We start from the raw sequence: 25766 nt of genomic DNA on the forward strand, positions 1-25766 counted from the left end.
ACGAGAGCCAAAAGAATGCATTCTCTTTTAGTTTGTTTAAAGAAAAGTGCACTTCAAAATCAACTTCCCCAATTCCTAAAGCAACAAAAATGAGAAACTAGTCTGACTGCTCTGGGTCAAAATATGAACACCATACAGATATACCCTGAGGGAAAACACATTTATATATGCCATTAAGATAACTAACTGTTCAATGTAAATTTGTGTACATTTTACAGTCATTTAGGTCTTTGCAGTTGCATTAACAGATCATAGCCAAGCATTAAAAAATATTTATGATTTCCTTGTAATGTTAAAGTAAAATGTTTATATTTGAGATGAAGATCTGTTGAGCAAACCTCTGTTCCACCAGCCTCATACAGACTATAATCTCACACAGAGGGTTTCTGTCAACGCTGAAACATCACACTGGGAATGGCTGTCCATCTTCTAAAAAACAAATGCTCTAAATATACCTTTCTGCACTAGGATTACTCAGCCCCATTTGCTTGAAATGTAGCTCAACAGTTCTGTCCTGAACTTGCAAACACCTGTTTACAAAAAGGATCTTGACTTAAAGGTCAACCCGCTTACAAAGTGTTTCTGCTCATGAGGAGGGTTTAATGCTCCAGATTCGATAAACATAAACTGCTCAATAGTTACTTTGGCACCATTCAACTATTTTAGGTCTTTCGTGGAAATATTTGGTAATATTAAAATCCTACAATTTTTGTACTACAATTAATTAACTTTGCAATATAAATAGACGCCACAATATATTTATCTATAATAACCAGATAAGAGGTTTTGTTTTTGTCTTATACAAAATTCAGCCGGATTGGATGAACGCCAGAGAGTTAATAAGCATGACCCCTGGAAAAGGCCAGAATTACACTCATTTTTGCTAAATTATTCAAAATGGCTTATTTCCTGTTGGAGTTAGGGCATGGCCCCAAGAGGCTTTTTTGTAGATCTCGGCATGACACATCTGCCCACTAAATTTCAGAAATCCAAGACAAGGTGAAAGGAGGGGGCTTTAACTTTGAAAACTCCTAGGTGGCGCTATCGAGTCAATTTTCCGCGCCCATGTTTGAGACCCATAAAATATCAAATTTTTCACCAGGCCTGACGCGTGTTACAAGTTTCATGACTTTTTGGGCAAAAACATGCCAACAGATGGAAAAGATAAACAATAATAAATAATCCCAGGCCTTAATAAAATCAGGAAACTTATAGTTTTACTGTCTAATACGGCCAAGATACTGTAGGAACAGCCACCATGGTATAAAATCTAAATGTAGATCCTCCAATGTATTTCAAATAGCTCCGTTGCTACCTCATGTTATCACTCAAGCAAGTGCTCAAATTTCACCATTTACTACAGTCACAGACTGTGTTTAAGCTTAAAAGACAAACGGAGAGCTCCAGTGTGATGTTTCAGGTTTTTACAGAAAGCAATCTTCTTCAGGAAAATACATTCAGAACAGAAAGCTAGCATAACACAAGCTAACCCGCTAAGCTAAGTATGGCAGGACTCAACTATGGCTTGAAATTGTTTCTTCACAGTGATTTGACATCAGGAAAAAAAACTGTTAGTGTGCTGTTTTTTCCAAACTTCTAATCGCAAATTCAAGTATTTAATGTATTTTCTTTGACTGTATTTGGAAATAAATATAAAAATGAAGATAAAAATGTGCTACGTGGCATCAGTTACATAACTGACTTGCACAGTAGCTGCTGTGAAACGAATCGATTTTTTACCAATTTTCCAGTTATTCAAAAACAATAAAAGCAAAAGCAGCTCAAAGGAAAGCAAAAACACAGCTGGGATTTTGATATTTTTTCATTCATTGAGATCACTTTCATTCAATCAGGCATACATTAAAACATCACAGCCACAGTCTCCGTTTACAGTAGTTTAAATATTTGGGGGTTGGATGAAAAAAAAAAAAAGTCAGCGTACAATCACACAGGATGTCTGCCTCTGCCCTGCAACAACTTTCAAACAACACACAGACGGTCACATCAATCAGTCAGGGCAGGCACAAGCATCCTTTAATTCTCTCAGCTACAAAGAGCATAAAAAAGCTACAAATTACAATAAAGTTGCATAGCTGTGAAGCGTAAAAAAGAAACTGGGTAAAGAAGGTCAACGGGTGCAAAGAGTCAGTGTTAAAGTGTATATACACCAACTAAGAATATGTGCATCTTGTGTGTGTACAGAACAGATTGAAAAAGAACAACACATTATTGAGGTTAAAATCACCCCTGTGCAGTGGGTATGTTGGGGGCTCATTAAGGAATAAGAAGTGAGTCAGGACCCTAAGAGGTGAGTGGTGGTTTGAAATGGAGGTTTTTGTACAGTAATGCATGTGTTCCATGTGGAGGTGAAAGGTGAGTCAGCAGGTCACGGCAAGCCTGAAAGTGAGCTCTGAGACTGCGAGTTTTTGATGTTCTTAATCTCCAGCTCCAGCTGTTTGACTCGCACGTCCCTCTGGTTAAGAAGCTCCCTCAACCGTCGGATCTCCTCCTGCTGCTTGTGGAACTTCAGACGCAGCTGTGGACAAAAAGAAACAGACACAAGATATGCATTTGAATAAATATGAAAATCAATTTTCTGTCCTCTGTCTACTATTTGGCTTCAGTTTGATTGTCTCAACTGTTCCCTCTTAATGTCCAGAAGGCAAAATCTAGATGCGAGTTGATGTTTATATGTTAGATTTGATCACCTATAATTATTATAGTGTTCTTGACAATATAAAAGGATAAAACTATATTGATACACATCTAACTAGGTCAAAACCGAGTATGTGGCTGATTGCATCAGGTCAATGTGCGCTTTTGTGGGCAATGTGTTTCAAGGACTGTCCTTATGAGGCCGATGACAACGTGTTTAAAAGCAGGTGCGCGCTTCGAACGTAGGTGAGGACAGCGGACGAGCAGCGGACGAGCAGCGGACGAGCAGCGGACGAGCAGCGGACGAGCAGCGGACCAGCAGCGGACCAGCAGCGGACCAGCAGCGGACCAGCAGCCCCGCCTACTCCCCGAACAAAGTATCCAGAGCCGTATAGAGAAAGGGTGGCGTCAGTGGTCCATGATCTGTCATTGCAATGTCGCAACTCTCTCTCTCTCTCTACGGCTGTGAAAGTACCATCACTCACTCAGTCAGTCAGTCAGTAACTCAGTCAGTCACATACAGACCCATGTGTAGGGCTGACCCCAGCGGTCAGCCAAAAAGAAGTGCCTTTTTTTGAGTAGGACAGTTGATATAGTTGGACGGAGGAGAGAGAGGAGAGAGAGACATGCAGCAAAGGGCCAAGGGTCAGGGTTGAACCCGGGGCCGCTGCGTTGAGGGCTGTGCCTCTATACATGGTGCACTTTAGCCTCTGAGGTAAACCAGCACCCCAGCCTTGACCTTTTATTTCTATTAAAGATGTATATCTTTAAAAACTTTGCAGAAAATGTAAGGTTTCATTTATTAAAAACCTCTTCCCAAAATCGCTGTGTACTGTAGTTTTTACCAAACATTAAACAGGAATAAAAAGTCAACCCGGAATAAAACAGTGCTTCTTGTAATGAAGAAAAGAGTCACCCTCTTTGACTTGTTTTAACAGTTTGTGGACAACAATGGAGATCGAAGGCAGGGAAGAATAAAACATTAGTCTTTAGATAAACAGACAATACTTAAAGTGTGATTACTACATTATTGATTGTGGTCTTCTTATGGGATTTACTGACAATAACAAGTAACAACTTTATGTTCATCTTTTATCTGGAGCCTATTTGAGCTCTGAAACTACTCAAGCTTAATTAAAGGGATTACTCATTTATGTTTTTATCTTGAGTTACTTAAACTATATATTCAACTCTTTTTATGTGTAACTCAATTTATTTTTTGGTTTGTTGTTAGAACCAATCTCAGTCTCAATTCCTCATGGTTCAAACTGAATATCATTTCAAGACTTAGTGTATTTATGTAACAGAAATTAAGGCTAGATTTGGAATTCCTCTGTTGGACTTACGAAGAACAAAAAAAATAATTGCCCTAAAGATAGCAGCAATAAATCCTTCAGTACCTCATTCTCCGTCCTGGGTGGAGAGCAGAGTGCGAGGTCATCTCCGTTGCTGACAGGTGTCCGACTCTTGTCATCCTCGGTGTGTCCTCCGCCCTCCTTGGCGTCTTTGTTTCCCAGTTGGTCCTGAATGTACGACAGCTGCAGCATGCCGGGTCTGCTCTGAGACCTGCGAGAGTCCAGCCCCTTGGTCATCTCCGAGTACGACTCTGCCTCTTGACTTCCAGGCTTCAGAGACATCAGCACAGGGCCTAAAGACGGAGTTAGGAATGTAAGTACCTGACACTATATGAAGAAGTTCAAATCAGACCAACCTTTACAGCTACATTAACCCTCTGATTTACTTTACTACACCACTGTTACTACATGCTACAGACTAAGAGTGAGAATAGAAAAATAAATTATGGGATTATTATGGGATATTTTATTATGGGAAAAAAAACATGGTATTAAAATTAAACAAGGAACACAGAATACAGTTAAAAAACAGCGTTGGGGAGTAACTACTTATGTGTAATGGCTTTTTATGATCAAATTACAATTATAGTGTTTCTTTTCTGTTACAAAAAAATGTGTAATTGAATTATAGTGACTGATTTGTAACATATACTGTTGCTTTGTATCTTGTTACCGAGCAGGAAGCACTTCTCTTTGCATGTATTTTGACAACATCGGTCAGCACAGGCGTCAGGACAAATTTGGGTACAACACCATTGAAGGAAATATGACTTATATTGCATTTGTATGAGCTCCATTTATAGGACATAATGCGCTTTGAGCTTTGTTTTGAATTGGTTTACCTGTTCTTATTTGTATTGCCTCTCATCTGTCAATCAAATCAATGCCTATTGAGATCGGCAAGCTGAGTCTGCCATGCCTGCAACCAGTGAACCACGTCAAGGGGGGGTGACCATGTTGTTGAACAAGACAACTTTCATTGCTGGAAAATTTAACAACACTTTCCTTAAGTAATAGGGCTTTAACATGACTGTACATCCACTGTGTAAAGCTTGTTTATGTTTTAAGGACATTTCAGCGTTATTTTAGGGTTTAAAACATCTGTTAGAAAAGCAGTGAAAACTTCAAATGTATTAATGTACATACGGTTGATAATGTTGTTGAAAAAGTAACATAAGTTTTAACTCTTGACAATGTGTTTGGTAATCTGTAACATGTAACATTTCAAAAGCAACCTTCCCTACATGAGATCCTGTGATATAATCATTTATTGAATATCATATTGATGGAAATTCTTTGACTGATATTAGTGATAAAAATTATTGTTTTACACATGAAAAGTTCGGCTCAATGTAACATGTAATAGTGGCTAAGTTTAATGTACATGATATCAGTTTGTTTATTAATTTGAGGTATGAATACTAGAAAAATAAACCTCTTCTTTCACCTCACCCGTTCTTATATTTTTGTTCTTTTCTGGTAAATTTGAACCCTGATTATGATTTTGTTTGTCCCCCAGCCCCACACTAACATATATAAATGTCACACACACACACACACACACACACACACACACACATTAAATCTGACCTTTATTGATGCCGCTGAGCCATTCCTCTGCAGTCAGAGCAGGTTTGTTACCAGCTGTCATTGGATAGATGTCTTCTTGGTACGACTCCGACTAAAAACACACAGACAGAACACAGTCAGACAGATGTGTACTAACCGATGCATTACTTCTATATTGCCTGATGCTATTCTTTTTTGTCTTGTGTGTATCGTTGCACTCTCACCCTGCGGGGCACGATCATGGAAAGAGGCTCGATTAAGCTCTTGATTGTCACCAGTTTGTAGAACCTGAACACCTCACAGGAGCTCACGTCCAGACCTCTCTTTGGCATCACACCTGCAGACAGAGACAGTTTAACTCTGTTAAATAGGGAACACACATATTTAGATGCAAAGCAAGTGCAGAAACTTTACTGTAAAAGTGTGCTGAATGATGGAAATAAGGTAGAATTGTTCGGGACTGTACAGTACATAACTAAAGGTAACATGTGCTGTTATTACATTGTGACACAAAAGAGTGTAATGCAATTCATTTTGCATTATATTCTAAAAAGTGTAACCTGAACCAGCTATTAATCATGCACACATACACGTTCATGTTGCACTGGTGCTAATGCAGGTAAAATACTGCACAGGGCCACACCCACGCTGAGAACAGGTTCAGGGTGTGCAGTAAAGATTTACAGGCTTTTTAACATTTAAAATGCCCACCTGACGAAAAATTTATGAGCCATCACAATGAATTGTTTATTTATAAGTTACCTCTGCTCTCTTAATACATTTGAGTGAAACATTAAAATTTACCTATGTAAGGTCAAAGAACATTTTCAATTATCTATACCTAATGCTTACACTTAAGGTGTAAAATGTGAGTTCAAACTTTATGCTGCATAATTGCAAAGTTTTACTGTTTCACTGTAAAGCACACTGAGTTTACCTCTGTATGGCGAGTGCTACACAAATATCATTAAATTAAATTAAACATTTTTTAAAGCTGCTGTGAGGAGCTTTCAGTTTGTGTAGATTTTGGCGCCCCCTGTGGACAAAGCTGTACCTCTTATTGCTTTGCTGATGTTGTACATACATGTTGTACTTACATGCTTAAGTCTTGATTTTTGATATCAAATTTGTTAAGAAATTTTATCATGTTTTCTTTAACAGTCATATGTATCACTCACTTTGAATGTCTGCCCTGGAAAATGTAAACAAAGGCAGTTAATCGCATTGTCTGACACCTTCCCCCCCGCCAGCAGTTTCAAGCATAAAAAATAACTATATAGAAATAATCAATCTTGTCGCTGATGGCCTGGTTTACTTTTGTAGGTCATATAGAGTAATCTGAATTTATTTCAGTCTGTTTCATAACCATCAGAAAAGTCCCCACAGGGGATTTAATATGGGAATGTAAAATGTGTCTGTGCATTATACGATATGTGCATCTGTCTATTCTTAAACAGTATGCTTTCTGTACACAGGTGTCTCTTGAGAAAAAGAAAATCTGATCTCAGTTTGACTACCTGTTTGAACAAAGTATACAGTATATTATGAATTATTAGGATAAGATAAGAATAAAGATACTTTATTGATCCCCAGAGGAGAAATTCAGTTGTTGCAATGGCACAAAGGCAAGTAGCAAGAGGGCAAATACAAATAGAAAGAGGAATAGATCAAAATAAAATAAGAGGTTTATACGTGTGGTATACAAAAGTGACATAAGTGACAATCTAAAGTGACATTGTATGGGTAATAGCAGCAACATTTAGCAGTATGAAATAGTACAGTATAAATAAGCTGCAATATAAAATGTGTCAAATAAATACAGTATGTTATATTACTGTATATACATCTATCCATCCATTATCTATACCGCTTATCCTGTTTAGGGTCGCGGGGGGCTGGAGGCGGTGTACACCCTGGACTGGTCGCCAGTCAATCACAGGGCTGACACATAGAGACAGACAACCTTTCGCACTCACACCCACACCTATGGGCAATTTAGGGTCACCAATTAACCTTACAAGCATGTCTTTGGACTGTGGGAGGAAGCCGGAGACCCTGGAGGGAACCCACGCATGCACGAGGAGAACATGCAAACTCCACACAGAAAGGCCCACCTTGCCCAAACCGGGGTTTGAACCGGTGACCTTCTAGCTGTGAGGCTACTAACCACTGCACCACCATGCAGCCCCCTATATGTACATATGATATGGAATATAATTAATTAGTACATTACCTTCTTAAGGAGGTAATACATCTTTTGACTGCCAGACTGCACTAAAGTTGTAGTTGTATACTGAGTTGATTAGTTTACAAAAAGACAATCTTTTCGTAGTATGAGCAGTCTGTAAAGTGCTACACAGTGCTAGCTTCCTGCAGATGGAACAGTGTGTCTTGTATCTCAGCTGTATCTCTGTAGCTCGATAAAAGAGCTGCTGCTGCTCAGCAAAATTAATCAGAAAAATCTTGTTTCTAAAGGATTTCCATTCAGCAATGTCCTTGTGTTGAATTCAAATAGTAAACCACGAGTCCATACTTGTCTGCAGGCTAAAAGCTCTTGCTGTTTGTCACTTTACATGATCTATAACTTAGCTTTTATCAGCTGGTTTTGCTATTCAAATATCGCAGGCTTATTTGCACAGCAGCTTTGCTTACAGGTGCAGGCGAGTGAGCACGGCCAGAGGGCAGGCAGAGCTTCAAAACAGCGAACAACGGCCACATTTTACACACATTCAAGCAACGAATTAGAAGCAAAGCATATAGTATCATAGAGTGTGTGTATTTCTCACCCATTCCTTTCTGAGGTAGGTGGGAGCGGTACTCTGTTAGGAAGTGGATATATGGTTTTTCCGAGCTGATCTCGTAGTATCTAATATTTCCGTCCCCCTGACAAAGACAGTCAAGTATTTGTAACAACAATATAAAAAAGTATTTTGTGTATAAATGTGTGCACACTTTGTGGCTGCTTTTACCTTCCCGGCGATGTAGAGCATGTGTGTGTCAGGGTCGTAGAAGGGAAAAAGGACTCCCGACGAACCATCCAGGTTCTCTTGTAACAAAGGCACGGACAGATCGTCCTGCAAACACAAAGATCAACAAAATTATATTAAAAAAACAACATGTTCAACAAAATCCCTCAAATCAAAACACTTAAGTCATTTAAGTCCACTTCTACATAAGAAGCACTCTCCAGCGCTGAATTAAAAACACTGAGTGCTCAATCCCTAATCCGTGCTCTGGCGTAATCCCCCCCCAACGATACACACTCGCACATCAAAAACACACGAGCCGACTGTTACAACAGGCTGAGAGGTGTGATTGATCCCAGGACTTGGCAGTGACATAATGAGGAATAAAACACCTCTGGATCTGCTTTAACACAGGAGATCTTTAATGGGAGCTTTACTGCCAGGTGGTTGAACGCATCCATCAGTCTGTCCACTAGATGGCAGAGTTGTGTGTGAGAGAGGTCGGGAAGGAGTAGCATGTTTGGAAGAGATTTTGTGTCCTATATATTGTTTCTATTCTGTGTTTTTTTTTAACATAATTTTTCCACTTATTAAGGTCCAAAATATCCGACTTTCCTCCTCCTCTCTCAGTTTTTGTCTTTATAATAACTCCTTACTTATGCTTAGAGGCTTTAATGATGTTAAGACGTGTGTTCATACACTGGCAAACATTCTCTGGGAGCAGCTTCCCTGTTGTGAGGATTTGATGCTCTTATTTTGTCATATCTGAGAGTAAAGTGGATATCTATGTGTTTTTCAGTGGAAAAATATAACAAGCAATTTAAATACATCACATTTTACGGCAAAATGTGACCTGATGTAGTGGGACTTCTTAGGATTTTTTGCATGCTGCATTTGACAGCAATGCAAAAAGAAAAACAGCCGGTCGCTACAGATGGCTGCTCGTCAATGAGTCTGGTTCTGCTCGAGGTTTCCGCCTGTGAAGAGGAAGTTTTTCTAGGCACTGTTGCCAATTGCTTGCTCATTGTGGATTAATATGGTCTCTCTAAATTATATAACAAATAGTACAACTATCAATCAATCAGAATGTGTTTGTATAGCGCCAAATCACAACCAAAGTTATCTCAAGACACTTTACAAGACGAGCAGGACCAGACTGTACTCTTTATGTAAAGTGTCATGAGATAACTTTTGGTGTGATTTGGCACTGTATAAATATTGATTAATTGAGTGATTGACAGCCCTGTGATTGACCGGCGATCAGTCCAGTTTGTACCCCGCCTCTCGCCCAATGACAGCTGGGACAGGCTCCAGCCCCCCCGCAACCCTGACCAGGCTAAGCGGTATAGATAGTGGATGGATGGATGGATGGATAAGTGATAGACTGATTGACATACAGCACATGTAATGTGACCTACTAAATCTTCTTCTGGTTTACTAAACAGTACGGAAGAATAGGTTTTGGAATGCAACCATCGCCTTCATCAATGAATGGAGCTTGTTGAGGACTCATCACATGACCCAAAGTGCCACTTCAAATACCTGAAAACTGTAGATGGTACGTGTCGTCACATGACTGAACTTCTACATTTTGATACCTGATCCACCTCTATTCACAGATTAGGACCATCACAACTGGATGGAAGAGCAGATACAGCCAGTAAGTGTGCCTCTAAGAAGAGATTATTTTATCACAAACGACATGTTGTGCATGTTTCAGTTTCTCTGCTGCTGCTCTCACCTGATCCCACAGAGACATCTGCCGATGATTCCAGCGCGACGTGCCTGTCGTGAGGAGCATCTTCAGGTTTCCCAGCATCAGCACCTTGGTGGCTTTGTGAGTCTTGCAGTTTCCTTCCTGCAAACACACAAAAACAATCCTTCTTTATTCTAAACATTTAGTATTTAAAGTATAAAACCTAAAAAGGCATAGAGAGATTCTTGACAATGAGAGCCCAACACTACATGTTGTTGTTCTGACCTTCCTGCTTGTTTGGCAGGCGAGCGCAGTGAGCGCAGACTAATGTAAAGTGTGATGACCCAGAGGTCTGTGGAGTTATGCTGGGTACTGCAGAGGACAGAGGTGTCAGTTTTGGCTGTGAGGTGCTGGATGAGAGTCTGAGCTGGGAGGGGAAAAGGAGCAGGGAACTCCAGCGTATGCAACATCGGCTGAGATGCTATTTACACTACAGCTTAGGCCTATGGGTGTTTTCTTTTGAAGTTCATTCATGCTCATTGTAGTTTAAAGTACGTTTAAAAGACGAGTTTAAAAGGCAATAAAAGGTTAAGGTACACAATGATGGTGCTAGATTTTTGTATTATCAATATATATATAAATTATCATTATTTTTTTTAATCTATAAACACTGATAGATAATTTTTTCCAAATCCAAAATGTTTTTCTTTGCATTGAAATGTGAGCCTTTCAAAATAAGAGCACAAAAATTCTCAAATTTAACAGCAGAATTGTTTTAAAACACAACAACACACTCACAAAGCCGTACCTGCAGCAGGTTTCCTGAGCGCGGCTCGATGAGTCGGACCTTCCTGTCCTTGCAGGTGGTGGCTAACAGGCTGCCGTCTGTGCTGAAAGACATGGAGAGAACTACGTCTGTGTGGAAGCTGATTGTCCTCACCGGGTTCTTTATCACCTGCTCAGGACAGTCCAGGTTCCAGATCATCACCTGCAGGAGTGAAAGACACAAAAATAAATATTGATACAAAAGGAGAAATAATCATCGATTTGCAGTGAATCCACGAGCGACCTTCATCATCGTTTGTTGACAAGAAGCAGGCGCCTGTAACCTGCTGTGACCGGTTTGCCTGCATTGTAATCACTTAAAGTTTATGTGACAGTGTATCCTCAGTTCTCCTACTTTAAAGCTTGTGTTGTTTTTCTGTGGCTGTGCTAAGGTCAGTGTGTGTGCGCGTGTGTGTTACCTGGTAGTCATAGGCCGTGCTAAGCAGGATGTTGTTAGCGGTCGGGTGCCACTCTATGAGGCCCACTCTGCGGCTGTGACCCTGGAGCTCCTTCCACGGTACTGTCAGGTTCTTCAGCACGCCATGAGGAGGGATCTCCCACACTTTCACCTGCGGACACACGTGAACAGCGATATAATGTAACTTACTTTAAGTACAAGTTTCTCAAACATGTGCTTGAGGGTTTTTCTCCGTCATGCAACTTAAAATTCTGCTCCACTGCAATTCAGAGTGAAATGTTTCAAATGCAGAGCAGCTTTGGATAATTAAAATAAACACATGAAAATAACAAATGCAGATAAATTAATATCTGATTAATCTGTAGCAACTATTTTGATAATCTATTTATCATTTTTCATGTAAAAATATTTCATAGTTTCAGCTTCTCAAATTTGATTCGCTGATTTTAGTTAAAATATTTTAATTAATTCAATTTATACATTTTAAAGGTGGTGCTATTAATTAGACAAAACAATAATGTGAAGGTGTTTTTTCTTCTTTCGGGTCTGGATAACTGTGACGGCATTTCTGATTGTTAGCGGAATTTTTACAAACCAAACAATCAATTAATTAATTGATAATAAAACCTGTGAATTAATACATTATGTAAATTAGCATTTATTGCAAAAAAAACAAAAAAGAAATGAAAATGAACTCAACCTCGACCACCTGAAACAGTAGAAACGTGATTCTTTCATTATGCATAATTATACAACAGTCAGTTCCGACCCAGTAATCTGATTGGACAAGAGGAATTCCATGAGTGCTGATAGATAGAATAACATCACTGGGAATTTTCACTCTGTGTATCACTCGGCCTCAGCCAGCTGTTCTGAATACTGGTAATTAACATAACAGCAGACTGTGTATGTCTACATTGATCACACAGCAGACTCTTATTTCACTGCTTGATGATACATTAAAACAAACAGATAAATGTAAATGATAAAAAACAGTGTGGTAACCTGTAGACACAGAGTGCAGGAGAATGTTTGCGTTGCTTGGCAACAAAAATCCACTTTCAGTTAAGTTGAGAAACTAGTTGAGTTAGTGGAGCTGTGGGTGATTATAACTGTTTACTACTATTTGCTGCTTGTATAACTGTTGTACTGAATATCAGCACGGCTGTGATTATCTGCGGCCTTGTGCCTACGACCAAATCACAGCCGTGATGATATTCAGAACGTCACAACCTCATGTGTGATATTGCTTAAGTAATAACCACATTGCAAACACACAGAGGAAACATTTCTGCAATGAAAACTTTTCCTTCAACATTTTAAGTTCGTCTTCTTGAATATATTCATATACAGGGTTTATTTCATTCACATCCGTGCTCCAAATCTAACTAAAACAGCCAATAAAAAAAATCACAAAAATAAAACTTTTGTTGAGAATAGATAAACACAGCCCCAGGGCACACTTAGTAAAGCTGTTCTCAGGAGGTAAAACCTGTCGACTTTTCCTTTCTCTTCCTGTGTTCAGGTTTGTTCTGAGCGTTTCTGCCAGCTCAGAGCTGAGGAATGTGTGGAATGACTTCTCGCTCTTTTTGAAGGCTAAACGGCGAGGCAATAAAATTATCTCCCTGCTGCCACATGCTTGTATTCCAGGAGAAATGATAACAAGTCAGTGAACCATTCTGAAAATGTACTTAGTGAGAACAAACCGTGGTGTCCTCGGAGCAGGAGGCGATGCAGTAGTCGTTGAAGGGATTCCATTTGATGTCCAACACGTTTCCTCTGTGGCCCGACACCTTTGGGTGGTGAGGGTCTACTTTACCTGTCTGAAGAAAATACAACACGGAACATGTTAATTAACATATGTTTATTACTGGGTTACAGTAAAAGTTTTAGGAAACACATACTTGCTTTCTTTCTGAGAAGATTGACACCATTGTACGCTAAATATGCAGCTATAACAGCCAGTTAGCTTAGCTTAGCATAAAGAACAGAAGCAGTGGGAAACAGCATGCCTAGCTCTGTCTAAAGGTAATGAAATGGGCCTACTAGTAGCCTACGTCTAATCTTACTAGTTTACACGTTATATCTGGTTTGTTCAATCAATCAAACTTTATTTGTATAGCGCAAAATCATAGCCAAAGTTATCTCAAGACACTTTACAAAAACAGCAGGTCTAGACCGTTCTCTTTCATATTATTTAGACAGAGACCCAAAATGAATCCACCATGAGACAGTACTTTGCAACATTTGGCAACAGTGGCAGGAAAAACTTCAAAGCAGAAACAGGCTCATGTTGAACAGCCACCTGCCTAATGCTTCACAGAACAGCAGGGTAAATCATCAAGACGATTTCCTAAATTTAAAATCTTTACCTTCAATCTTTTCAGAACTGTTTGCTACACAGATGTATTTTTTTCTTTCTGAGGTGTGTCTTATGTCATCACTCAGGTTTCATAAAAGCCAAGTACAATCCAGCACCTTGGCATTAAGCATATAATGTAGTGTACTTGACTTGAACTACTACTGAGTAGTATATTATTGTGTGCTATTATCCAATACATGTGGCCCTAGTTAAAAAGCACTCTTAAGCCTCTGTACATGGGGCGCCTGCTCTACCAACTGAGCTAAACCAGGGCACCGTAGCTTTGCTTCTTAGTAAATAATTTATTCATGTTTCTGTAACTTGGCTGCTGTAACTAGTTTCCTACTAATTTTAATAGTACTATGCATCTACGATAGAACAATGACGACCTTAAAGACGAGCTCCAGTCATGTTTTAAAACGTATAAAATGCTCTGCTTGAAACAATATTTTGTGTCTGATGTTTTTTCTTTTTTACAAAATACGTTGAATTACCTTGTAAAAATCCTCTCAAGGCATCTCCTCCTTCTCCCTCATTAAAAACTCCTGAATCTGCATAGTCCATGCCCACTATTTACTATGTTTATTCTTTCATAAAAAATTACAGCTGAAAACAAAACACGTCTCTGCAATCGCTTGGTGGCAACTTGTTAAAATTAGCTAGCTTGAAATGTAGTAATTAGCAGTAGTAACGTTAATGTTAGTAGTCAGTAGTAAGTTTGCAAACATTACGATGACGGTTACAGCTGGCTCGCGCGTCTCCGAAGTGGTTGCCATAGGTTACACATAATGATAAGCATAGCGTCACCCCCTCCATTAACGGGATTGGCTCCTTAGGTTTGTGACATCTCAAACCTGCCAATCTGAAAACGTCTTGTTCAGCCTGTCCTTGGTACGATGCAGTTTAAAAGCAGACGATGACTGCTTATGTTATCCTGATATGTCTTGTAGCTCATGAAAAACACCACATGGAGATGTTTACAAGGTTAAACACTTGATTTGTACTGGTGTCTTTTTTTTTTTTTTTTTTTTTTTTGATTATTTTTTTGGCTTTATTTGTAGGACAGCTGAAGATAGACAGGAAATGTTGGGAGTAGAGAGTAGGGGATGACATGCACCAAATGATCAGCAGACCAGGGGAGTCAAACCGTAGGACTGTAGCCTCTGTACATGGGGCGCCTGCTCTACCAACTGAGCTAAACAGCGACCCTGTACTGGTGTCTTTAAAGAGGACTTGCATCATAAAAACGTTTCACAGCAGTTTCGTTCTAGCACACAAATTAACACACAAACACCTCCACACAACCTTGCAGGAGTTGCAGAATTTTGTTTAAATGAAGGTGAAAATATGCTTCAACCTGCTCGCTGTGTCCTCTCTGACAGGAAAGACTGCGTTTAAACCTGGTTGCTTAATTTTTGAGTCCGGACTTGCATGCTGTTATGAGCACGGGACAAACATGCAAAGGTTAAGAAAATAAATGCAGATGCAGACACACATTTTTGTCATAGGTCATAATTGAGAGGGATAATGTTATGATTCTTTAAATTGTTGAACCTGCTTATTATGCCCTTATCTGAACAGGACATGTCATCTGCTCAGGTGAAAATGCGTATCCTTAAGAACAGTAAAAACTCTGCATGACATTGACATGAAGCTGCTCAAACTGAGGGTGGAATTACACTAAGCGTTTATGACACACGCTCTGGTATTCGATGATCCTGTTACAAGGGAGAAGTCACTGAAGATTTTCTGCCTCAACACGACTCCTAATTATGCTGTTTGTATGAACAGAACCTTCCTCCTGCTGACACACACACGCCTGCAGGCTGGATTACTGTGTAGGTGAGGTGATGTAACCATTACCTATGCTTCCAGCAGACCTACAGTAGGACATAGCATGTATTGTTCCCGTATTTATGTATGTTAACTACTTTCTCCATAGAACAATAGCTTTACTGTAAGCGCAGACACACAGGTGGGATCTAAAGGCGACAGAGGGAGGAGGGGAGTGCTGAAGTTTCACCTCCTCGAGACATTAAAAGGAGGGGAAGAGAGGAGGGTCAAAAGATGAGTTATGTCATTCCTAAGCTTGTATGCAATCCCTGCCCATGCCAGGAGGGTGGTGATAATTCACAGAGACGTTTTATAAAGATGGAGACGGACGGGGAGAGAGGGAGAAAGGAGGGAGAGCTTGATGAATCGCTCCGGGACTGTAGATTTAACAAGCGCACAAGTGAGGAGGTCCGGCTGAGTTTACATGAGAGATCACTGTTGGTACTGATTACACCACTAAATGTGATAATAGGCATAAATAGTGTCTGGAAGAGTGTTTGATTGATCATGTTTAGTTTGAGGTTGGAAAGGGGGGCGATAAGGCAGAATATTGAGGAGGGGAGAAAAGACCACATGCGATGTTTAGGCTGTGGTAACAGAGCTGTCGGGGGTTTCCTGCTTTTCAGAGATTCTTTTGGCTCCAGTGCTGCTGTCCTATTTATAATCTGAGAGCAGAGCTGTCTTTACCAGGTGTGCAGTGAGAGCAGGAGCAAAGAGAGAGAGAGAAACCAGATCGAGAACTTGAACTGCCACTATGAAAGCACACAGCTTGTGTCAAAGCTACCTCCAGCTAAATGTCTCCTGATGTACAGTATTTCGCCTGCTACGTAGCCAGCTGGAAGAAACATGAAGCAACATGCTCATTAGCTCAGTTCTTTTTGCAGAGCTGTCATTAAGCAAAAAGATTTATTATAATGAACTACAAGGCCCATAAGTCATTTTGCTTTGAGGCAGGCTCTCCTGAGAAAGTGTATCAGGTTAAAGGGTGAGCTCTCTAGAGAGAGACCTCTAGAAAACATCATCTGGTGCGACTTTCGCAGAAAAAATCACAAGCGGCACCCAGTTAGTGACACGTTTTCCATCACCCAGCAGTGGTTGGTCTGTCAGAGAGGGTAGGCGGAGCTAAGCGGCTGCTTTTCCGGTCTCTGCAAGTGTTGTGAGTAAACAGTAATCTACTATGGCTGAACAAACAAAGAAAAGATCGGACTACAGATACAACTTCAAAAATAAGTGAAAATCCAAAGAAAAAGAAACAAAGTCGACGCTCAGATGAAGGCAAACAGTCTAAAAAGGAAAGCGACCATCAGCGAGGAAATTCAAGAGTTACAACCGGAGCCGACTGTGGACGTCACACATGCAACACTGTCTGGATATCTGGGAAGTGTGCTCTCGCAATTACCGTTTATCACCATAGGTGCGGCCAAAGAGAACAAAACTGAAAGATTACAACTTAAAGCTCTTGTTAAGAGCCATTAACAAGCTCAAAATACACTGTTGAGGTGAATGTGGTGTGAGGAAATCTACCTCTCTTTTCCCCTTAGATCAAACTTGAACAATGACTGATAATCTGACTCAATTTTCATTCAGTGTAAGCAATCAGTAGCGTTCGTCTTAACAATGTCATTTTCAGTACTGTGAGTCATCCGCACAACAACCAGTTTAGACACTTTGTCAATCTAACACAGGCTTCTTGCTTTGTCGTCTTTTGTTTGAAATGTAATTTTATGTTATATAACTAAAGTTTTAGTGATCTCTCATCACTACTACATCCCTACTGCAATAGATTGATACCATTTACTAACTGCTTACACACCTGTACACGTCACGACACACCTCCAACTGTGAACGCCATTCATTCATTTTACTATCTTTAAATGGGACACCGTGAGCAAAGGCCAGCTCCAAGTTAGAGGTACGTTGTCTCACTGCAGAAGTCCGCGTGTTATCTACTATTATCTATGTATATATATAATCTTGTCTCCCGAATCCTCTGGAATTATATGTCTTATTTGTCTTATCTTACACATTTATTATGCCTTTATTATAATAGTTCAGTGAATGAATTGCACAAAAACTAAAAAGGTAAAAGCTGTGTAAAATAAGAATTCATAGCAGAGCTATTATAAAGTAATGTCCAAGATTTTAAAGGCGTACTTAATAAAGCGGCCTTGGTTGGTGTCGAACTGATCCATCCATCCCAAAAAGTGGAGCCTAAGAGGTCTGAAGAATCACTATTCTCCCCTTTTACTGCCTTGTAAGAGAAATTCAGAGTATATATAAAAGAAATATATCTCATTACCCTTCACTATCCCACTTTAAAAACCCGACTTCAGTCCTTTAAAACCTGCCATGAGAAAGACACACTCACATGATGGACTGACAGGACCAGGAAGGCCCCTCCCCCGGCACACTCGGTGATGACTGCCAGGAAACGAGGGTTGACAGCACAGAAGTTGTTGTCCTGCACGCTGCGTGTGATTGGCACACCATCGTAGCAGCTCTCCTTGGTGGCGGACTTACCGAACACGTGGCGGAACTTGGAGCTGCGGTACTGAGGACGCCATGTCATCTGAGAGAGGAGAGAGAAGCAGGAGGGAGGGAGAAGAGAGGGAGGTCAGTCAAGGAGAATCATTTCTCACAGTTATGGTGATGGCGCTTTTTATACTCCAGCTCCTTTTTCAGGCAACAGAGAAGAGTAACGGTGATCCGTTTTGCAAAACATGAGCAGCATTCCCTCCACCTTCTCCCTTATATTCATGGTATTTACTTAATCTGTTAATCCCTAGAAAATATTAACATATTTATCACCATTTATTACCATAATTAATTAAGCTGTCCAGGGTCTCCAGCTTCCTCCCACAGTCCAAAAACATGCTCGTAAGGTTAATTGGTGACTCTAAATTGCCCGTATGTGTGGGTGTGAGTGCGAAAGGTTGTCTGTCTCTATGTGTGGGCCCTGCGATTGACTGGCGACCAGTCCAGGGTGTAACCCCGCCCTTCGCCCAATGACAGCTGGGATAGGCTCCAGCCCCCCATGACCCTGAACAGGATAAGCGGTATAGATAATGGATGGATGGATGGATGGATGATTACTCTATTTAAAAACAGGGACAAATGCAAATAAAATATCTACAGCCCAGTGTTTAAGATTTAAACTTTTAAACCCAAATTTTCATTATAGATCTTAGATATTTGTGTTTTTTTTCGACAATGTCATGTGGCGTCCCACAGGGTAATATCTTAGTCCCACTTTTATTGCCATTATCTATGATTCGATCGTGAGTTTTGCTTGTTCCCCACCCTTTTTAAAAAAATTCTAATTATTCTTCTCCTCTCGTGCCACAGAGTGATGAGAATATGCTTAAACAACTCAGAAGCAAAACCCTTTGGAAGTCTGGCAGGGCTGGGGCTTAATTTTCAAAAGAGTTGAGTAAATAGTTTTAAAACACGTTAAGGAAACTGACTTAATTTTGGTTTCATACAAAGATCTATGAAACATGTTGGTTATTGCCTTACAGCTTATTCTTTGTCATAATTTTACATGTTGTAAATGACAATATTAAAAGTCATGATGTAATAATGCATGTGTTACAAATAGATAGGCTTGTTTAAATCAAAATGTATCTTTTTAGTCTTTGTTTAATAATTCTCCACCAGCCCCACAAAACAACTTTCAATGACTGACTTATGTAACAGTAAATAAAAAGGGAGAGGAAAACCTGTGAGCCTTCCCAAATCCAGAGTCCCTTTTTAGCAGCTTTTCTTAAACCAGTCGATGTATATGTCATTATTGTGAGAGATAAGTGGCTCTGGTCCTCTGGGACCAGGCCTGGCCAGCCAACATGTCTGCTCTCCTACTCTGTCTGGCTCGCTGCCTGCCTGCTGCATGGTCATTACTTATGAATTAGGGGCGGAGGAGGTTGATGGACAAGATGTTAACGCGCAAAAAAAAAAAAATGGACGCAAACAACTACTCACAGAAGACAGAGAGAGAGAGAAAAGAAGTGGAGATGAAAATAGGGCAAGTAAGACAACAAAATAACACCTAAAATCACCTAAAACATTTCCTATCCTCAAAAACAATGACATCATTCTCTTGATTTATGCGTGTCGACCTTTGAGATGATGGCTTAATGAGAGTGACAGCACAGTGAATGAAGGAAAAATAACTACATTTCAGACAGCATGATGCAGGTGTGACTGCAGCACTGACACTGAGCAGGGATGAAACGGACAGAAGGAGGAAATGTGGTTGAAGAAAATAAATATAGAAGGAGAATTTCAGAGTGATAGAAAAGCACGGGCTGGGATCGTAACTCGGTGTACTCTTCCACCTCTCACCTTCTACCCCGAGGCCGTCACAAAGAGCTTGATGCTGTCACACTGGAATGTTTCCCCACCTAAAGAGGAGCTTCATTAAACTTCTCAGGTGTTTAAGAGTCTGAATGCCTCCAAGACATCATCAGTCACATCAATCCTGACAGCTTCACTTGGAGTGTTCCAACAGTTAGCTTGTCAGCGTTTTTAGCTAGGGCAAAAGAACACTTTCACACACGCTCAAAATGCTAACAAAATGGAGTGAATACCATTTGAATCATTTCTCTTTTAATTAAAAAGCTTCTCCACAGGCTGATAACCAGCCAGACATAGAGCTGCAACCACCAATGATCTAATTCGGCTTAATTATCATTGTTCTTGCCTGTAATGAAATTGTCTTATCATGCCTTGGGCTCATGGGAAAAGTGCAACATGATCTTTCCAAGAGGCTGAGTTCTAGTATCTCCTAATGTTGACATTATTCTGCTAACTACATTTGACACAGACCAAGAACATATCTTCAAACTGCTCATTTTGTCAGACCAACAATAGACGAAGAAAAACAGCCAATTTTCCCATTTGAGAAGCTAACAAACCATTGCTTTAAAGACTACAAGTCAACACTTATGCTAGCTGCTCAGGCTGTACTTAGGCAAAGTGGTGCATTAAGCTAAACGCTAACAGCACACTAACATGCTTATTTTGAGAAACACCAACATTGTAATTCTTCGCAAGTATGACGCTCATACTAGCAGGATAGCAGGCTAACATATGCTAATAGCACTAAAATTACACCAGATTTGGTCATAAGCCAACATTACGATTAGCAAGTATAATGTTTAGCATGCTAGCAGGCTAACCTACACTATTGGCACTAAAATAACACCAGTTTTGGTCATAAGCCAAAGCAACAACGTTGTAATGATTCACAAGTATGACTTCTACCATTTTTATGCTAGCTCGACAGCACGCTAAATAGGCCTACCCTATTAGCACTAAGACGACAGATATTTGGTCATAAGCCAAAGTATTTTAAAAATTGAAATTTGAACCGATGATGGAATTGATAAGGCAAAAGTTAGATGTATTTGGTGGTTAACATGTGTGAAACTTTAACTCAAAACACTAAATATCAACCTCATGGTAGCGCTAGAGGAACAGTCAGGGGATCAACAAAGACGTAGGTATTCACGGCTTTTTCAGCACCATCCGCTTGCATTGTTGATTATCGATGAATCAAATAGTTTCAGGTCCACAGAGGGACAGCCTCTTTACATCCTTTGGACTCACATTCCTACGTAGTGATTTTCTGTAAAGTCAGTTCTTCCCATTGTGCAAAGTCAAACATCTCTGATAACGCCTGTGTTGCAATGCAAAGCCACACAAATACATTCTTGATCATTATCAGCCCTTTTAAATGAAATGCTACCTGCTCTTCTCTACAGTAACAAAACCAATATTCAAAAGGCAACTTCCTCATGGTATCTGATTTTGCCACATATGATATAAGTCTTTAAAACCCATAGAGGCAGAGTGGTTTCAACTTCTGTTCTTATTGAGAAGAAATGATCAGCAACTTGCTTTCAATTTCTACATTTGATCAAAATTTCAACTTGTTTAAGGAGGGACTGAACTGCTCAGTAAGCTACATGGTCTTATAAACCGAAGCACATCTGGGTCGTTATAATCAGCATTCATGTGTTGCTGAGGCTTACAAGACCAGAGGGAGAAGCTTCCAGGGCAGAGAGCTAAGACGTCTTGTCACATCCAAAGCAGGTTGTAATCAGGCCATTGGCAGCTTCCTTTCTGCTGCGTTTTGCAGCAGGTACACAGCAGGCTGCATGGTGGGCGGCCTGTCACAGAACTGATGACGAAAAACACTATTCCGGCTATTTTTACACCCGCTTCCTGCTGATCAAGAGAGAGCCAGGCACGTTTACTGACAGCGGGAAAAAACTGTTTTATAAACAAGGCTTCTGTGACAGCCTTTATGTTTTTTTTTTGTTTAAATAAGATGCAGTCGTTTTTTGTCAGAGGGAAATTTATTTTAGTCCGTGACCAGTGAGTCACAGCAGCAGCTGCAATAAGGGGGCTGTAAAAGCAGTCATAAAACTAAACTGAAAACACAGATATGACTTTAAAAAGATATACTGTACATCTGGTTTGCTCGGGTAGAGTTGTGTGGGTCTGTACTTGTATATATATATGTGCAAAGCGTACATATTCACCTATTCCTCACCTACAGGCTGTCTTTTAAGCACCTCATAACTCATAAACCTGTATGCTAGCAGCCACTCCTCTCTCTTGAGTGCTGGTGGAGAGGAGGGAGTTCAAAGTTTACCTACTTGTGTCAAGATATCGGTTACTTAAGCAGCATTGGGCCGAAAGGTATGAGCAGAAAGAAACCTATAATCCTGACACTTTCACCGCTCTACTATCAATACCTCCAACCAAGTGTCTGCAAGGACTTTTGTCCCTCTTTTGTCCCACCAGTGACAGCCTCCCAACACCAAACCTCATCTAAAACCAAGCGTGCAGCAGCCCCGCCCTCTCAATCTGCAGATGGGATAAGATGTAATGTTTTGTAAACGCTCCAGGTGAAATACAAGAAGAGGAATGTACAGGTGTGAACACATGCCGTGGCAGTGTGGTAAGAGTTGTGTGTGTACACAAGACTATTGAGTGTGTGTCTGAATGAGACACACGTCCCTCTGATATCACACACAGAAGACAGCTTACAAGCTCTGTCTCGTAACAGGATAACAGCCAAACAGGTAATCCAATAGCTGCTACATTGCTACTTAAAGGCATGTAGGTGAGTGTGGAGACATTCAGCTTCAGCTTGAATTAACTGTAAATTAAAGGTGTAACAGTACAGACATCCACACAGTGCCAAGCAAACATAAAATCAGATTTTACTTTCAGTTTTGCACAGGCCAAGTTTTAACAGCACTTTTTGAAGCTGAACTTTTGTACATTCAGGTCATCAGATTGTCTCACAACAGTCTTTCTATGAGGCTGTTGTACATGCACATGATTTCATGCACAGACAAGAGTGAATTAATGATTAACGTGAATGGGAGTCTGTTTGGCCGGCTGTGGAGGATATGAGAGTAAACAGTAGACTCGTGGTGGGACATAAACTTTGCTACTGGATTGGACACAGCATGATGTGTTTGAAAAAAAATCCACAAAATATTGGGTTGTTTTGGTAAATGGACTGCACTTTTCTAGTCCGCTTCAGACCACTGAAAGCGCTTTTATACAACATGCCACATTCACCCTGTCACGCACTGTTGGCAGAGGCTGCTATGCAAAGTGCCAAACTCCAATCACTGTCATCATCAATCATTCGGGAGCAATTTGAGGTTTAGTGTCTCGCCCAAGGAGACTTCAGGAGCTGGGGATCGAACCGACAACCTTCTGATTGGGAGACGACCCGCTCTCCCACTGAGCCACAGCCGCCTGATTTTAGAGAGTCAATATCAGGTTCTTACTGACCTTCTCTGTCCCTTGGCAGCATCTCTGAATCTGAACGCCGTGATCAGTAAGATAGCTGAAAAATCCAAATCGAAGTTTCTTTTTTAATCTATTTTTAACGACAACATAAGACTAAAGACGCCAACATAGATCACTAAAATAGACGTAACTATAAAGTCTGGTAGGACTGGATTTGAAGCTGTAACAAAAGGATTGTTCTGATTTACTTTTGTCTTTTGGAGTATGGCCTTCAGCTCGATGAGCTATCGGCACATTGTGTCCATGAAAGTAGCTGCTGAGATGTGGAAACACGGCGACTTTACTACTACTAAGTCAAAGGGAGCAAGAAACACAAGACATCAAACAAACCGACAGGCTCTTAACAGGCTGACAGTTCAGACAAATGCAGCTGACATGTTGGGAACAATCCCTCAACGCACAGGAACACTGTTCAGCTGAATACAGTACAGTAAAGCTGAAACTAAGATTTACAGTTCGCTTTATTTTCTCTGTGAAATAAGTTTGGCGAATGTGAGGTGTGTTTAAAAATCTGTATAATCACTCAAGCACGTGCATTTCTGACAGACCTTTGCTGCATTCCCAGATAAAGAAAAAGTTGGAACAAACCCAAAGGATCCTTTAAACGTGCAAAGATGAATCAGACACTACAAAGAAAATAAAACTGAGCATCTATTGAAGCTTCATGGCGAGCAGGTATCGCATTAAATCTCTGGGTTAGCTTTAAGAGCTCTTCTATTAGCTCACCATAGACGAGAGCACACAACTCCTGTGTCCATTAGCGACTGAAGAACATGCATAAGTCATTTGCAAGACAATAAGAAGCAAATCCTGGACCTACTTGTACACAGAGAACCTCGCTGTAAACAGACACTAACACAACAGTGGAGGCTGGGTGGAAATATCTGATCAAAGAAAAGTAAACAGGCCTGATAATCTGACAGAGCACTCAGTAGTAACTTTGGGATGCTAGATGCTACAGTATTAAGGTTTGAGCATCATTTTTACTTCCACAGATGTGACTGCATGCTCTTACATACGTATAGAAACCTCGACAGGATACCAGGCTTAATGAAAAGACCTCAAACAGACTGCAATTGAAACCACACAGACATATTTCAGTGGATGTTGGTGTCTTGAAGGCTGGACGCCACCAGAAATAGCCTCTGCGGCCAGAGATGACTCGACTGGGACGATGGATGATGATGTCATTTTCCTCGTTGTGAAACGGCTACAGTTTCATATTGACATTTTTTTTTTCTCTCATCAGCGAAAAATAGAAAATACTTCCACGCTTATGGCAGCGAATGAGCGGCTGCGCGTCCAAGTTTGAGCAACAGGATAATTAACTGAAAGGAGAAGAAGCCAAGTAGGATGAACGTGAAGCTGTGCAGGAAAAGTTTTTATAAAGAGGTTTTCAGATATGCACTAAATCAGGAAAGAGCTTGTTGGAGGAGAGAGTTTGGTTTCATCTTGTTCGAGCCTGTCTCGAGCACATGCATGCTGACTTTGAATCCCCCCCGGGGGAAAAAGTGAGCTCACACACACGCACACTCACCAGAGAGGGAAGTTTGCGGACAGAGGTGTAAAAGAGAAAAGGATCAATAGCAGAGCTGCAGAGACAGATCCGAGGGAGCAGGACATGAAAGAAATCCACGCAGAGACGATACGGAAGAGAACAGAAAGAGTGTGGGATTGAGTAAGAGAGAGAGAGAGAGAGAGAGAGAGTCCGAGTGGGAGTTCAGCAGCACTCACCCTGTCGAGTGAGTCGTCACCTGCACGAGAAGAAGACGAGGGTCCTGAGTGAGAAAAAGTTTTCAAGTCTCTGCCTCTGAACGTCAAGACAAAAAATAGTCCAAAAGACCCAAAACAAAAAAAAAACTCCACTCAGAAAATGAACTTCTCTTGCTTTATCCCAAGCACATGGATCAAACACACACACATGCACACAAACACACACACACGCACACACACACAGTCTGTCCGAACTCTTAAATCTTGTGCCTGCTTCTTCTTCTTCTTCTTCTTTGATGTGTTCAGTCCACACAGACGGTCAGGAGGAGACGCAGGGTGGGTGTGTGTGCAGCATGAAGCCCGGTGCGTGTGTGAACAAGCAGGGGGAGAGCGCAGGAGTGCGTACACTCCCTGAGAGGGAGGTGACTGCAAAGAGAGAGAGAGAGAGAAAGAGAGAGAGAGAGAGCAGGTAATCACTCTCTCTCCTCCTCAGAGTGCCGCTCCCTCTCGTCGCTCCTCCACAGTTTGCTCAATCAGG

At 40.7% G+C, this 25766-nt stretch overlaps 1 protein-coding gene across 1 annotated transcript; it reads right to left on the reverse strand.

Annotated features, from left to right (window-relative positions):
• Positions 1–1811: 1811 nt before the first annotated feature.
• coro2aa (coronin 2Aa) lies at positions 1812–25564 on the reverse strand. Its single transcript, XM_069665914.1, has 12 exons — positions 25250–25564; positions 18048–18248; positions 13191–13307; positions 11486–11635; positions 11050–11229; positions 10287–10403; positions 8549–8653; positions 8366–8462; positions 5804–5916; positions 5601–5691; positions 4056–4303; positions 1812–2536 (listed from the first exon to the last, which is right to left on the reverse strand). Exons 2-12 carry the CDS (start codon positions 18246–18248, stop codon positions 2387–2389), a joined length of 1569 nt encoding a protein of 522 aa, XP_069522015.1. The 5' UTR covers positions 25250–25564; the 3' UTR covers positions 1812–2386.
• Positions 25565–25766: the final 202 nt, after the last annotated feature.

The sequence above is a fragment of the Semicossyphus pulcher genome, unplaced genomic scaffold (assembly GCF_022749685.1).
Source record: "Semicossyphus pulcher isolate SPU_LCO1_2020_fin unplaced genomic scaffold, fSemPul1.0.p SCAF_17, whole genome shotgun sequence".
NCBI classification, from domain to species: domain Eukaryota; kingdom Metazoa; phylum Chordata; class Actinopteri; order Labriformes; family Labridae; genus Semicossyphus; species Semicossyphus pulcher.